General features: G+C 46.7%; 1 protein-coding gene across 3 annotated transcripts in view; it reads left to right on the forward strand.

Annotated features, from left to right (window-relative positions):
• The window catches only part of LOC109908933 (uncharacterized), a 56,095-nt gene extending 45,695 nt beyond the window's left edge, over window positions 1-10,400 (forward strand). For all 3 annotated transcript variants that reach the window (XM_020507737.2, XM_031796024.1, XM_031796023.1), the window contains 9 exons: window positions 93-126; window positions 265-342; window positions 593-691; window positions 1,123-1,155; window positions 1,279-1,289; window positions 1,443-1,697; window positions 1,896-3,543; window positions 3,838-4,996; window positions 7,430-10,400. In XM_020507737.2, coding sequence (XP_020363326.1) covers window positions 93-126; window positions 265-342; window positions 593-691; window positions 1,123-1,155; window positions 1,279-1,289; window positions 1,443-1,697; window positions 1,896-3,543; window positions 3,838-4,996; window positions 7,430-9,449 — 5,337 coding nt within the window. In that variant the 3' untranslated portion in view covers window positions 9,450-10,400. The remainder of the gene's footprint in view (window positions 1-92; window positions 127-264; window positions 343-592; window positions 692-1,122; window positions 1,156-1,278; window positions 1,290-1,442; window positions 1,698-1,895; window positions 3,544-3,837; window positions 4,997-7,429) is intronic.
• The last annotated feature ends 5,941 nt before the right edge of the window (window positions 10,401-16,341 follow it).

Below are 16,341 nucleotides of genomic sequence, written 5' to 3' on the forward strand. Positions count from 1 at the left end.
TAGGATGTGCAGCCACCTTGTGGCTGTTTATAGTTACCGCAAACACTGTCACAGGTTGAGCAATCGTTGAAATAACCCAATGTATTTTTCAGGCAAGGCAGGTACTCGGTGACAACTTCTGTCAATGTGAGTTTCATGTCATTTCAAACCATCATACGTTCATACACCTGCACTTTGAACTTTCAATTTACACTGTATTTGACACCAATTGTGCACAGTTTACAATCATGCACAACTCAGTAACTCGCCATTTATTTTTCACAGCTCCTCAGTTTGATCAGGATCGTTTAAAAAAATCATCTCCAAGATGCGATGAATACCATCGAGGGAGACGCCAATCAGGTCAGGACAAGCCATTCTTACCTGTAATGCACCTAGTGTCTAATTTGTGTGTGAACGACTTTAGGTTTTTAGTTCAAAACACTTTTATTTCTGTTGGATATCTTTACTGGTTTTAAGCACATTTTTTACCCCAAAGTTGGATGAGGGTAATGGCTTCTTCTTTGTCATAAATCTAACAAATAACAAAGTTAAATGAGTTAAATGAATTCTCTCTGTGTGTGTGTGTGTGTGTGTGTGTGTGTGTGTCCAGAGCCCCCAGAGTTCATCTACACCCCAGAGAAGGCCAAGAAGAGCCTTCCCCTGCTGCTGGAGGGGAACCTGTCCTATCGCCGTGGCAGGAGGCAGTCTGGTGAGACTTCATGTCTATAGACCAGGACCTTTCCACAAAGCGTCTCAGAGTATGAGTGCTGATCTAGGATCAGTTTAGCCTTTTAAATCCGAATGAATACGATTATATGGACAGATCCTAGATCAGCATTCCTACTCTGAGACACGTTGTGGATATAGGCCCAGGGTCCACATACATCAAGAGCCTCAAAGCAGAAATGCTTATCAAGGACCAGTTTTGCCTTTTAGATCATATTTGAATCAGATTATATGGACAAGGAGGACCTGATCCTAAATCAGCACTCCTACTCTAAGACGCTTTATGAACAAGGGCCTAGAGATCACTCACTGCACAGGACTTGGACTAAACATACAGAGCTTGAAAATATGAATTCATAAATTTAATAATTGGAAATGACTCATTCTTAAATGCTTATGGCTGTTTCTTTCCAGCTCCAACTAAAGACTTGGAAACAGCATATCATGGTGAGAATTTTCTTAAAGGATTCTTGTTTATCTTGTTTCCTTGTAGTGTGTACGTTTTTAATGGAAAGTAAACACACCCTTGTTTGTTTCCCCCAACCATTCCTATCTTCTCATGGAATCCAGTCTCTTTAAAGGTAAGCTTGATTCAGACTGGTTTTGCCCCTATCCACCCACAACTGTCATACACATCAGATGATATCTCATTTGCAAGAATAGTACATGAGTAGTACACCTTCCCTTCCTGGCATTCTCCATCTCAGTGTTTATGTTCATGTCCATCTCCACAGGCTGGCAGCGAGGGGGAGATGTGTCCTGGGGCAGATAGTCTGGGATTCTCAGGCAGCACCAACACCCTGGCCTCCTCTGTGATGGAGGTGGAGGCTGAGGCAGAGCGTCCGGACCCCTGCCTGGGCCTGGAAGAAGAGGACCTACCCCCCCTGAGCGCCCCACCCACCCTCTCCATCACCGAGGAGATCATGCAGTTCATTAACCAGAGCCGCGTGCGAGAGGGCATGGCCGAACTCAAGCCTGACATAGTATGGGTAGGCTATACTCTCTTTCACAATTCACACACTATTAAACAGCTGCCATGGATTTGAAGCAACCTGTGTCACTTGTCTAGTCACTAGACATCAGTGTCTAGTTTTATGAGCTATCAATTTAGTGCTGCATTACTTCCCCATGTACGTATAGTAGGAGATGCGTTTAATAGTAGGAGATCTGTTTCTGTCTCTCCACAGGATTCACCCCTGGATGAGTCTCTGGAGGACCCAGCAACTGAGCCACATTCATGTCCACTTGCTCAGCAAGGAAATTACCTGCTGCTTGCTTCCCCTACGGAGGAGACTTGCGAGTCGCAAGACCCCCATCCCAATAGTCCAGAGGAGATAACAGTGCAACTGGAGGGGAGCAGAACCAAAATGGAAGACCAAACTCTTCCACCATGTCTGTCCAGGGAATCCTCAGAGGAGGGTGGTTGTGAAGAGGGAGAGTCAACACCTTTGCCAGCTGATGTTATAGAGGAGAGGCCTCAGGAGGAGAGCACATCAGCCAAAGAAACCGGGACAGTTGGGGAAAGAAATGCATCAGAGGTGGAGGACGAGCAAACGTTCGAAACCTCGACGCCACTCTCTCCTGTAAACCTCCCAGACGAAAGAGAGAGGGAGAAGGAACTCTGCTCTGACCTCCCCAACGAGGACAAGCCCCCAGAAGCTCCTCTCTCTGTCCCAGAGCACACTGTACAGAGCCCTCTGGCGCACAAGAAAGAGACCCAGCTCACCAAGTCAGACAGGCAGATCATCGAGAAGATCCGCAGCTACTACGAGGCGGCTGAGGCCGAGGCAGGAGAAGCAGGAGAAAGTGACAGCAGCCCCACCGCCAGGAGAAACAGCTTCTCCCTCATCATCCCCACCGGCCTGGTCAAAGACTCCGTGTCCCACTTTGCTGTCTTTGGCCACCAGGACAGCCTGTGTGACTCGGAGAGCGGGCGCTCCGATGGGGGTGCAGAACCAGAACCTGAGTCAGAGCTCCCCTCTCCTCTTCCGTCAGTTCCTGACCAGGGAGAGGGAGCCCTCAGCCCAGATTGTTCCTCCACTTCTGCTGCTGGTTCCCAGGAAGACCACAGGCAGGCACCAGGTCAGGGTGAGCCTGCTCTGGAAAAATGTAGCAGGTTTGAGCCAGGGAGTGAGCTGCCCTGCACAGAGCTGATGAAGGATTGGAAAGAGAAGGAGAAAGTAGGAGCCCCTGTTAGCACAGAGAGGGAAATCATACCAAACCTGTCAACAGACATCACCAACGAGCCCTCATTCAGCGACGAAGCAGCCAAAGTGATCACAAAAGACCAGCAGGTAATCAATGGCCACAAACCAAGTCCAAGTGATCCGGACACAGAATCTAAAGAGGCCCAGAAAGACTCCACTGTCCCTCCACCTACAGGTCTTCATGACAGTAAGACCGCCCCAATGTCCCAGGCTGGGTGGGGTAGAATCAGAGACAGGAGCTCCCTCACTGGGAACCTAGAGGGCCTACCCAGCCAGATCAAGGTGGGCCGCTGGTCCCGCCACTGTAAGATGGTGTCCTCCAGCCGGACCCTGTACGAGGGAGCAGCGGTCGCAGACGTGGCGGGGATAGGCCTGTTCGAGGCCAGCCCCGGTGATCCATGTCTGGTGGAGAACTCAGAGAGAATCCTCAGTAAAGTTCAAATGCTGGCTCGAATGTACAGCGCCAAGGCCAGCATCATGAAGGTGCCACTTCACCACAAGAGGGTGTGTGTGGGTCATGCACCGTGGACCGTCACCACCAGGCACAGCGTCCCTCCTCAGGCCCAGCCGCCACAGCAGCATCAGGAGGAGAAGATTACAGTAAAACGAGCTCAGAGCCATTCCACTGGTCAGTACCTTTAGCATCCTGTATAAATGGCTATGATTTGATTAGATTGTGTAGTGGTGAGGATATGTAAAGACTTGTTGGTGTCTTATTGTTGAATTTGAGTTGTTTTAGTAAGCACTGCTAAATAATGGAAGAACACATATAAACTGTGATTTACCATGTTTGATAGTGAAAGTAAAGCCTTCATATGGTTGGTCAGGAAAGACAACAAATAAAACATGACATGCAAAGCCTCCATAATGTTTATCAGTGAATGACAGTGTTTAGGCTGATTTTTTAATTTTTTATTTACAGGCTGCCAGGAGATGACTTCAGTTTCCTCAGAACCCCAGCTCTTTGGACACATCCTTGTCAGTGAACAGCTGTCCCCCACCTACCGCCAGCAGGAGAACAGCTGCGCCCTGACCGGACCCAGGGACAGTGTTTCCAACCTGGAATCCACATCCATTGCCTCTCCCCCCTCCTCCCCTCTGACTACCCCACCAAAAACCTCTCAGGTTAGGCCTGAGGAGGTAGTGACTACTGCTCTGGAGGGGAAGCTTATGGAGAACCAGTCTGAGGAAGTAATCTCAGGAGCTGAGATGCGGAGGCTTCACCCCAAGAGGGCTTCCCCAGTCCAGGAAGGCCCCATCCAAGGGGTAGGGATGGAGTTTCCAGCTGATGGTTATCCAAGGACCCCAGAGAGGTCTGTGAATCTCAGCAGGACTTGGGCAGAGCAGAAAGGACATAATCTGTACTCCATTAGGGAAGATCCTGCTCTGGGGGTAGCAGCAGCCTCTTTAGCAGGCCCATGTGGGAACAAAGACAGGTCTCCAGGGGTTGGAGCTGCAGAGGAGCTGCTGAAGACCATTCAACAGCAGGCTCCAACTGAACCAGAGACAAGCCAGGTGGTGAAGCCAGACGAAGCCAGTTTAAACAACAAGATAATGCCGCCTTATGTGGCCGGTGGGGCTGAGAGGGGGAGCTCACCCCAGATGGCCCCTGGTCATCAAAGCGAAGCTGAATCCACCAAAGCCAAGTCACAAGATGGCACTCTAGATGATCGGGATGTTTCACCTGCGGCACCAAAGATTTCCTCTCACATCTCCGACACATCTCCGACACAACAGAGGTCCATCTCTGGGCTAACTGAGGGGTCAAACCCCTTAGTGTGGAGTCCCACTCAGTCGCCTATGACTGAACCCATGCAAGCCACACATACATCTGGTCAGAGAGTCAAGGAGAGTCAAGTCCCAGAGGATTCCAAAGGAAAAGAGGGGGACATGGTTCCCCGTCCATGGTCATCGCTCCAAAGCCTGATGCCTACACCTCCGCCAGGGGTGCAGTCCTCTGACTGTCTGCCTAAGTTCACCAGCCAAAGACCACCCAACCTGCACCTGCCCACTACCAAGGGCAGAAGGAGCCTCCCTATGAGTTGGAACGGATCAAACAACGCCACACTCCCCAGCCAAAGGTACAGTATTTGATAGGGCTTAATACAGTAGTAACACAGTTTCACTGGTCCATAGCTTCATTCTTCCACTAAGAGTTCTTGTAGAATAATAGGCAGAATCTACTACATACCCTAAACCAATTTGTGAAGGTAAATGGGGGTAAAATGTAAAACTGGAGAAAGATTAAAGGAATGCGCCTCTGACCGGAAGTGTGCAAATACTGTTTCCTGTTTCTCCACTAAGAGTTCCGAAAGAAATTCTATGAATCAGATAAAACAGTGTTATTCACAGAGTAGATGGAGTAGTACAGTGCCTTCATAAAGTATTCATACCTCTTGACTTATTCCACATTTAGTTGTGTTACAGCCCAAATTCAAAATGGATTAAAATATTTTTTTCTCTCACCCATCTACACACAGTACCCCATAATCACAAAGTGAATACGTTTTTAGAAAGTTTAGCAAATTTATAAAAAATGAAATACAGAAATATCCAATTTAAGTAAGTATCAATAGAGTCAATAGATGTTAGAATCACCTTTGGCAGCAATTACAGCTGTGAGTCTTTCTGGGTAAGTCTCTAAGACCTTTGCACAACTGAATTGTAGAATACTTGCTAATTATTATTTTTAAAATTCTTCAAGCTCTGTCAAGTTGGTTGTTGATCATTTGCTAGACAGCCATTTTCAAGTCTTGCCATTGATTTTCAAGCTGATTTAAGTCAAAACTGTAACTAGGCCACTCAGGAACATTCAATGTTGTCTTGGTAAGCAACTCCAGTGTTTTAGGTTATTGTCCTGCTGAAAGGTGAATTTATCTCTGTCTTTGGAAATCAGACTGAATTAGGTTTTCCTCCAGGGTTTTGCTTGTGCTTAGCTCTATTCCCTTTACTTTTTTTTTACTCCCTAGTGCTTTCTAAGTCTACCCATAACATGATGCAGCCACCATGCTTGAAAATATGAAGACTGGTACTCAGTGATGTGTTGTGTTGGATTTTCCCCAAACATAACACTTTGTATTCAGGACATAAAGTTTATTTCTTACCCACATTTTTTGCAGTATGACTTTAGTGTCTTATTGCAAACAGGATGCATGTTTTGAAATAATTTGTGCAGGCTTCCTTCTTTTCACTCTGTCATTTAGGTTAGTATTGTGGAGTAACTACAATATTCTCTTATCACAGCCCTTAAACTCTGTTAAATCACCAAATCCCTGAGTGGTTTCTTTCCTCTCCGACGACTGTATCTTTGTAGTGACTGGGTGTATTGATACACCATTCAAAGTGTAATTAATAACTTCACCATGCTCAAAGGGATAGTCGATGTCTGCTTTTAATTTATTTTTATCCATCTACCAATAGGTGCTCTTTGCGAAGCATTGGAAAACCTCCCTAGGCTTTGTGGTTGAATCTGTGTTTGAAATTCACAGCTCGATTTAAGGACCTTACAGATCATTGAAATCATGTTAAACACTATTATTGCACACTATTAGTCCATGCAACTTATTATGTGACTTGTTAAGCAGATTTTTACCCCTGAACTTATTTAAGGGTTTGAATACTTATTAGCTCAAGACATTTCAACTTTTCATTTTGTATTAATTTGTAAACATTTCTAAACGCATAATTCCACTTGTATATTACGGGGTATTGTGTGTAGGCCAGTTACACAAAATCTACATTTGATCAATTTTAAATTCAGGCTGGAACACAACAAAATGTGAAAAAAGTAAAGGGGTGTGAATAGTTTCTGAAGGCACTGTAGATGCAAAGTATGTGAGAAGGCCCCTGACATGGAAATAACTGTGTTTTGTCATGAATGTCCAGGTCGTATCGAGTGGGAAAATGTTTAACAGTTCCTATTTGACTGTATATTAAAAAATAAATTGTTTTATTTTATTTTGTGTACATTGCAGCTAAGAGCTCAAATTGCATATACAAATGTACAAACGTACTATCAATGTAGCTTATTTTCACAAGACTGAGTAATCGCTGCCTGCACTCCTCTCCTCTCCTCTCAATTCTGCTTCTCCTCAAGCCAAGTTTTGTGGCAGTGGCATTAATCAGTTCCTCCAGGGTTTCACAGGGATTTTTTGTGATAATATGCATGGCAATATGCGATGATTTAGTTGAATTTGTAGCGAAAATGCACTGACGAGGAAAACAGTTTGTTAACATGTGGCTTGATTGAAACATATTATGTGGTGAATGTGCAATGATTGGTTGAAATTCCGAGCACTCTTTTTGTACTGCGTTGATAGGTCAGTTCTATGCGATAACATTGTGATTATTTGGTTTTTCTATGCTGAAATAGTGCAGTGATTGGTAAAAATTTGCAACCCCTCGCATATTGTGTGTGAAATTGTTGATTTTGCATAACAAATCACAGAATCCTGGAGGGACTGATTAATGAAGTCTATTAATTTCCTCTTCTCTATGCTTTCCTTTGGTTATAGACTACCACCTTCTCCACTGAGGTCCAGAGAGCCAGGTCAGGATCCATCACTCCCATCCATCCATGCCTCGGGGTTGTCCCCCGTCAGACGGCCTTCCTCCCAGCCCTCACTGGAGAGATCAGCCACCATGCTTCCAGGCATTGGCCAACCCATGGATGCCAAGCCCCCCTCTGCCTTCAGCCCCAGTCTCTACCAGCACTCTCCCTCCCCCATCAGGGGACTCCCCTGCTCCTCTCCCACCCCTTCTGCCTTGACCAAGTCCCTGGCTGCCTCCTGCATCAGCCAGTCCATCAGCCAGAGTCTTGCCAAGAAGAACACTCGCCTCCAGGACCATGCCACCCCTCACCCAGACAGTCCAGCCCCTCTGGCTCCCGCTCCCACTGCATCCCCACTCAGGATGAGGTCACCCTCCCCCAAAATCACCTCTGGCCCTAGCGGCCCCCCTCTGAGTCCTGGCTATGCCCATGCTTCCTACACCAGAGATGGGAGCCAGCCACCTAAGTGTCCCCCTTCCCCTCTCCGGTCTACTTCAGTCCGCTCCAGCCCATGCGCATCCCCAGCCCCAGCCCTGTCCCCCCCACCGTATCGCAGCCAGCACTCAGTCTCCCCAGCCCCCCCAGTCAGCCTGCATCACACCGCCTTTTCCTCTGCCTCTGCCTCTCCACGGCCCAGGCCTGCTGTCCTACACCAGCCACGCCATATTGGTTTGAATGGAAACAGTAACAACAATAATAACAATAACACCACTAACGGAGGATGGGTCGCGAATCACCGGAAGCCACCGTTAGCGAGTGCCAATAGTATACCCCATCCCCATGATCCTCTTTGGAGTGGTTCTACTCACACTCTCAACAGGGTGGCAAGGCCCTTCTCTGTCTCGGAGCCCAGCTCACGAGTGCAGTCCCCGTCCCCTTCTCCCTCCCCATCTCCATTCAGCAGGATCTGCTCCCCTCCCCCAGTCCAGAATCATACAGGCCCCCTGATGAACAAGCCCCCCAACCCTAGAAGCACCCGGGCAGGAGGGGCTTGCCCCTTCAATCACCTGGGCCTCTCCCTGGAGCTCCCCAGGGCCTCCTCAGCCTGCTCTTCAGGCATAACCTCCCCTCCGCCCATTGGGGTTCCTGCCAATGTCTGGGGAGTCGCCGCTCCTCAGCCGCGGAATGCCAAATTGGCATTTCCTTTCTCCTCCATTGCCTCACCCACATGGATAGATGTTTATCCCCCCTCCATTCAGAGAAGCTCCAGCACCACCTCCCCTCCCCCATCTGGTTTCTCCCCATGCTCTCCAACCCATTCTCAGAACCTGCGGAGGACCAAGGGAAGCAGCCTGCCCTTCCTTAGCCTGGCTGACCGACCACCCAGTCCAGTCAGGAATGGGAGGGGGTCTTGGGGAGAGAGCGAAGGCCGCAGGTCTGTGGGTGCGGAGCAGGAGTCTGGGTTGATAAGCCCCCGAGGGGGATCCTGCTCCTACAGTGGCTCCCCATCCTGCATCAGCCCCGGGGCCTTGTCCCCTGTCAGACTGGCCCCTGGGAAGAGCACCCACGGCGAGCAACACTTCACCAGCATTGCCTGGCCCGACGTGCAAGAACTCCTGACCAAGTATGACAGTGGGGACAGCCCTGACCAGAGTGCTCCGACCTCCCCTGTCTGGCCTCAGGATGAATGGGGTGACCCAGACCTTGGGGAGGACAGTTGCCGGAGCCACCTGATCTGTGCCTATGTGCCTCGGGCCGCCCCATCCCCAGACACGGGTGCGCCCATCCAGTACCCTCACAGGAGTGAGCCAAAGCCAGAGGACACCTCCTCAATGCAGGCAGCCAGCAGGACTCTAAAGACTAGCTATGCTACCACTGTGAACCTGCAGATTGCTGGTAGTGGACGTATCACTTCCTTCAGCAACACCCAGGTGAGCCTGAACCAGACCTTATCCCCCGTGGTAGACAGCCAGGGCAGACGGAGGGTCAGCATCAATGCCTGCAACTTTACCCTTCCCGTTCCCCAGAACTGCAAGAGGCTGTGAGGGGCTACGACAGGGCGACCTCCGCCAAGGTGCCTTATGCCTCAGTGAAAGTCTAAATAGGCACTTTACCCTGAAACAGTGGTGTTCATAGGGATCCTATGAGATATAACTCCAGGTAATATGGTAACGAATTAAGTTAGACTTCATTGGACAGTAGATTGAATCACCTGTTCTTTCAGATGACAATCTGACAATGTCAGGAATTCTGCAACCAACCCCACATATCACCGCCCGGCCACCTAGATCACTGTCCAACAGGACACCGACTGAACCCACAGACAAATTAGTTTGCCAGTGTCGTTTTTCTTAGTCTTTTTGTTGTTTGTTGTTTCAAAATCAATTCTGTTTATTCTGTTCAACAAAAAAAACGATGTCTTGTTTTCAAACTCCTGCGTTTGTGCTTGTGGCTGGCATGGTAAAAATGGTCCATTCTTTTTTATTTTTTTATTTATGAACTAGTCTTATTTTGTCTGCATTTCTGGCACTTAATTGTATGTCTTTATTTTGCACAATGTCCTCAGCTGTGTGCGTAGTTAAGACGTGTCTGTGAAGGTAGCTTTTATTTCAGACCAAATCACGATGTTGATGTTTTTATGTGTTCTAACCTATGTAGTTTTACCAGTGGTTCATGTTGAAAAAAATACATGATTTATTTGGTTACACAAGAGCAGAAAATAAGGGAAAATAAGAGCAACAAATTTCAGGGAAAACAAAGTGCAAGAAAATGAATGGTGACTCGACCAACATGCATTTTTATTGCTACACAACACAGTGTCTTCAGGCTATATTTTGATAGCATAGGCCTAACTACTTTTTTAAGTACAGTATTTAAATATCAGATTTGAAATTATGTGAACTCCTGTGGTCAAAAGACAACCACTGTGTCTATTACTGATGTGCATTTCAGTTATTTGTACTCCTATAATAATAATAAAAATATTAAAGACCCTTTGATGTTGTCTGTCTCCTTTATAAATCCTCTAATTATACATTATGATATTGATTAGTCAACATCCTGGAAAACATAGCTATTGTGGAAATTCACCACTAAGGACTCAAATTCAAAGTAAATTAAGCAATCTTTATCACGGCCCGGAGAGGTTCACAAAATCAATATAAGCCCAATGAAAACTCTGAAAAGGGGGTTCCCTTTCAGTCCTTATATACTGCTACACATACAAGTTATATAACCATGATTTACATGATTCATTATTCATCATTAACGTTGATTCCTGCATGTGACTGACTGATACCTGACGAGGCTTCTTCTCTCAAAGCTGAGACCTTGTATCGCGTATTTAGTCCCAGATATTATTTATTTTATTTCACCTTTATTTAACCAGGTAGGCCAGTTGAGAACAAGTTCTTATTTACAACTGCGACCTGGCCATGATAAAGCTGTCACGGCTCACGTCGTAATGAGGATCGGACCAAAACGCAGCATGGTACGTGTTCATGATTCTTTATTAACCAAAACACTTGAACAAAATAACAAAGTGAAAAAAACGAAACAGTTCTGTAAGGTGAATAAACTATACAGAAAACAACTACCCACAAAACACAGGTCGGAAAAAGGCTGCCTAAGTATGATTCCCAATCAGAGACAATGATAGACAGCTGTCCCTGATTGAGAACCATACCTGGCCAAAATATAGAAATAAAGAAACTAGAATGCCCACCCTAGTCACACCCTGGCCTAACCAAAATAGAGAATAAAAGGCTCTATATGGCCATGGTGTGACAAAAGCAAAGCAGTGCGACAAAAACAACACAGAGTTACACATGGGATAAACAATTGTACAGTCAATAACACAATAGAAAAATCTGTATACAGCGTGGGCAAATGAAGTAAGGGGGTAAGGCAATAAATAGGCCAATAGTGGCGAAGTAATTACAATTGAGCAATTTACACTGGAATGATATGTGCAGATGAGGATGTGCAGGTAGAAATACTGGTGTGCAAAAGAGCAGAAAAACAAAAACAAATATGGGGACTTGGTTGGATGGGCTATTTACAGATGGGCTGTGTACAGCTGCAGCAATCGGTAACCTGCTCTGACAGCTGACGCTTAAAGTTAGTGAGGGAGATATAACTCTCCAACTTCAGTGATTTTTGCAATTCGTTACAATCATTTGCAGCAGATATCTGGAAGGAAAGGCAGCCAAAGGAGGTGTTGGTTTTGGTGATGACCAGTGAAATATACCTGCTGGAGCGTGTGCTACAGGTGGGTGTTGCTATGGTGACCAGTGAACTGAGATAAGGCGGAGCTTTACCTAGCAAAGACTTATAGATGACCTGGAGCCAGTGGGTTTGGTGACGAATATGTAGCGAAGACCAGCCAACGAGAGCATACAGGTCGCAGTGGTGGATAGTATATGGGGCTTCGGTGACAAAATGAATGGCACTCTGATCCAATTTGTTGAGTAGACTGTTGGAGGCTATTTTGTAAAGGACATCGCCAAAGTCAAGGATCGGTAGGATGGTCAGTTTTACGAGGGTATGTTTGGCAGCATGAGTGAAGGAGGCTTTGTTGTGGAATAGAAAGCTGATTCTAGATTTAACTTTGGATTGGAGATGCTTAATGTGAGTCTGAAAGGAGAGCTTACAGTCTAGCCAGACACCAAGTTATTTATAGTTGTCCACATATTCTAAATCAAAACCGTCCAGAGTAGTGATGCTAGTCAGGCGGGTGGGTGGGGGCAGTGATCGGTTGAAGAGTATGCATTTCATTTTACTAGCATTTAAGAGCAGTTGGAAGCCACGGAAGGAGTGTTGTATGGCGTTGAAGCTCGTTTGGAGGTTTGTTAAAACAGTGTCCAAAGAAGGGCCAAAAGTATACAGAATGGTGTCGTCTGCAAAGAGGTGGATCATAGAATCACCTGCAGCAAGAGCAACATCATTGATATATACAGAGAAAAGAGTCGGCCCAAGAATTGAACCCTGTGGCACCCCCATAGAGACTGCCGGAGGTCCTGACAACAGGCCCTCTGATTTGACACACTGATCTCTATCTGAGAAGTAGTGAACCAGGCGAGGCAGTCATTAGAGAAACCAAGGCTCTGCCGATAAGAATACGGTGATTGACATAGTCGAAAGACTTGGCCTGGTCGATGAAGACGGCTGCACAGGTCTTTTATCGATGACGGTCATGATATCGTTTAGGAGCGTGGCTGAGGACCAACAGTGACCAGCTCGGAAACCAGATTGCATAGCGGAGAAGGTATGGTGGGATTCGAAATGGTCGGTGATCTGTTTTTTCACTTGGCTTTCGAAGACTTTGCAGAGGCAGGGCAGGATGGATGTAGGTCATATATAATCAAGATGGCACCGATAGATAGAGCAGTCGTGCTTCTAGCTCCTAAGCATCTTTGCAGTTTTTTGTTTTTATGTGTTATTTCTTACATTATAAGCCTAGAAAATCGTTTGTGTTGTTACATACAACCGGGAAAAAACTTTTGGATATCAGAGCGACAGTAACTCACCAGCATTACGACCAGGAATACGACATTCCCAAATTGGATACTTTATTCGTACCCCCAGGACAATTGAATTGATCCAAAACAATACCGGCGGAGAAGAGGTAGTCCGACTCAGGAGGCATGAACACCACCCACCACTTCCAAGTATATTACTCGCTAATGTTCAGTCTCTGGATAATAAAGTTGACGAGTTCAGGGTGAGTATCTCCTTCCAGAAACACATCAGGGATTGTAACATACTCTGTTTCACAGAAACATGGCTCTCTCGGGATATACTGTCTGAGTACATACAATCAGTTGGGTTCTCAGTTCATAGCACAGAATTGAATAAAGATTTCTCTGGGAAGAAGAAGGGTGGGGGTGTATGTTTCCTGATTAACTACTCAGTGTGATAACATACAGAAACCCATGTCCTTTTGTAAACCCAACCTAGAATACCTCATAATCAAATGCTGACCGTATTACCTCCCAAGATAATTCTCTTCCGTTATAGTCACAACCGTGTATATTCCCCCTCAAGCCGATACTACGACAGCCCTCAAATAACTACACTGGACTCTATGCAAACTGAAAACCACATATCCTGAAGCAGCATTTATTGTTGCCGAGGATTTTAACTAGCTAAGCTAATCTGAGGAAAACACTACCGAAGTTCTACCAACACATTGACTGTAGCAAATCTGATCGTGACTCCATTTTTCTCCTCCCTTCCTATACGCAGAAACTCAAACAGGAAGTACCCGTGCTACGGACTATTCAATGCCGGTCTGACCAATTGGAATCCATGCTTCAAGATTGTTTTGATCACTCGGACTGGGATATGTTCTCATTCCCAGGTAGCCTCTGAGAATAATATAGGTGAACACATAGATACGGTGACTGAGTTTATCAGGAAATGTATAGATGTTGTACCCACTGTGACTATTAAAACCTACCCAAACCAGAAACTGTGGCTAGATAGCAGCAAACGCGCAAAACTGAAAGCGCGAACCACCACATTTAACCATGGCAAGGTAACTAGGAATATGGCAGAATATAGACAATGTAGCTATTCCCTCCTTAAAGGTAATCAAAAAGGGAAAACCTCAGTACAGAGACAAAGTGGAGACGCAATTCAATGGCTCAGACACGAGACGTATGAGGCAGGGTCTACAGACAATCACGGACTACAAAGGGAAAACCAGCCACAGCAGACAGTGACCTCTTTCTTTCGGATAAGCTAAACACCTTTTTCGCCCTCTTGGATAAGCTAAACACCTTTTTCGCCCTCTTTGTTGATAACACAGTGCCACCAACATAGCCAGCTACCACAGACTGTGGGCTCTCCTTCTCCCAGTCAAGAATCATATGACCTCTACCTTACCTGACACCATAGACCCACTTCAATTTGCTTACTGACCCAATAGATCCACAGACGATGCTATCGCCATCGCACTGCACAATGCCGTATTCCATCTGGACAAGAGGAATACCTATGTAAGAATGCTGTTCATTGACTATAGCACAGCATTCAACACCATAGTACCCTCCAAGCTCATCATTAAGCTCGGGGCCCTGGGTCTGAACCCTGCCCTGTGCAACTGGGTCCTGGACTTCCTGACGGGCCACCCCCAGGTGGTGAAGGTAGGAAACAACACCTCCACTTCACTGATCTTCAATGTGCATGCTCAGCCCCCTGGTCTACTCCCCGTTCCATGACTACGTGGCCACGCACGCCTCCAATTCAATCATCAAGTTTTCTGACAACACAACAGTAGTAGGCCAACAATGACGAGACAGCCTACAGGGAGGAGGAGAGGGCCCTGGGAGTGTGGTGCTTCAGGAAACTGCAGAGAGAGCACGCCCCTATCCACATCGACGGGACCGCAGTGGAGAAGGTGGAAAGTTTCATGTTCCTTGGAGCACACATCACTGACAAACTGAAATGGTCCACCCACACAGAGAGTGTGGTGAAGAAGGTGCAACAGCGCCTCTTCAACTTCAGGAGGCTGAATACATTTGGCTTGGCACCTAATATCCTCACAAAAGTTTTACAGATGCACAATTGGGAGCATCCTGTCGGGCTGTATCACTTCCTGGTACGGCAACTGCACCACCCGTAACCACAGGGGTCTCCAGAGGGTAGTGCGGTCTGCCCAACCCATCACCGGGGGTAAACTACCTGCCCTCCAGGACACCTACAGCACCCGATGTCACAGGAAGGCCAAAAATAGATCAAGGACAACAACCACCGCAGCCACTACCTGTTCACCCCGCTATCATCCAGGAAGCGAGGTCAGTACAGGTGCATCAAAGCTTGGAACCAGACAGAAAAACAGCTTCTATCTGTAGTCCATCAGACTGTTGAATAGCACCTTAGAGGCTCCTGCCCTCTATATATATATATAGACTTGAAATCACCGGCCACTTTAAACATGGAACACTTGTCACTTTAATCATGTTTACATATTTTGCATTACTCACCTCATATGTATATACTGTATTCTATTCTACTGTATTTAGTCTATGCCGCTCCGACATTGTTCGTCCAAATATTTATATATTCTTAATTCCATTCTTTTACTTTAGATTTGTGTGTATTGTGTGTATTTGTCACGCCCTGACCTTAGAGATCCTTTTTATGTCTCTATTTTGGTTTGGTCAGGGCGTGAGTTGGAGGCCATTCTATGTTTTGTGTTTCTATGATTTTCTATTTCTATGTTTTGGCCGGGTATGGTTCTCAATCAGGGACAGCTGTCTATTGTTGTCTCTGATTGGGAACCATACTTAGGTAGCTTTTTTTCCCACCATTCTTTGTGGGAAGTTTACCTTGTTTAGGGCACATAGCCCTTAGCTTCACGGTTTGTTTTGTAGTGTTTATTGTTTTGTTCTGCGTCTTTTTTCTAAATAAAGGAATATGTAGCCTCACCACACTGCACCTTGGTCCTCCTCCTTCAACAGCCGTGACAGAACTTCCCACCACCAACGGACCAAGCAGCGTGGTAAGGAGGAGCAACGTGTAATGGACTCCTGGTCATGGGAGGAAATCCTGGACGGAAAAAGACCCTAGGAGGCAGGCTGGGGAGTATCGCCGTCCACGGGAGAAACTGGAAGCAGCTAAAGCTGAGAGGCGACACTATGAGGGAACATGGCTGGCAAGGAAGCCCGAGAGGCAGCCCCTCCCCCAAATTTTGGGGGGGCACACGGGGAGTGTGGCAGAGTCAGGTTGGAGACCTGAGCCAACTCCACGTGCTTACCATGGCGGGCGCCATACTGGTCAGGCACCGTGTTATGCGGTGGAGCGCACGGTGTCTCCAGCATGCGTTCTTAGCCCAGTGCGCTACATCCCAGCTCCCCGCCTCTGCCGGGCTAGGGACACCATCCAGCCAGGACGGGTTGTGCAGGCTCTTAGCTCGAGACCTCCAGTGCGCCT

The sequence above is a fragment of the Oncorhynchus kisutch genome, linkage group LG18 (assembly GCF_002021735.2).
Source record: "Oncorhynchus kisutch isolate 150728-3 linkage group LG18, Okis_V2, whole genome shotgun sequence".
Classification (NCBI taxonomy): domain Eukaryota; kingdom Metazoa; phylum Chordata; class Actinopteri; order Salmoniformes; family Salmonidae; genus Oncorhynchus; species Oncorhynchus kisutch.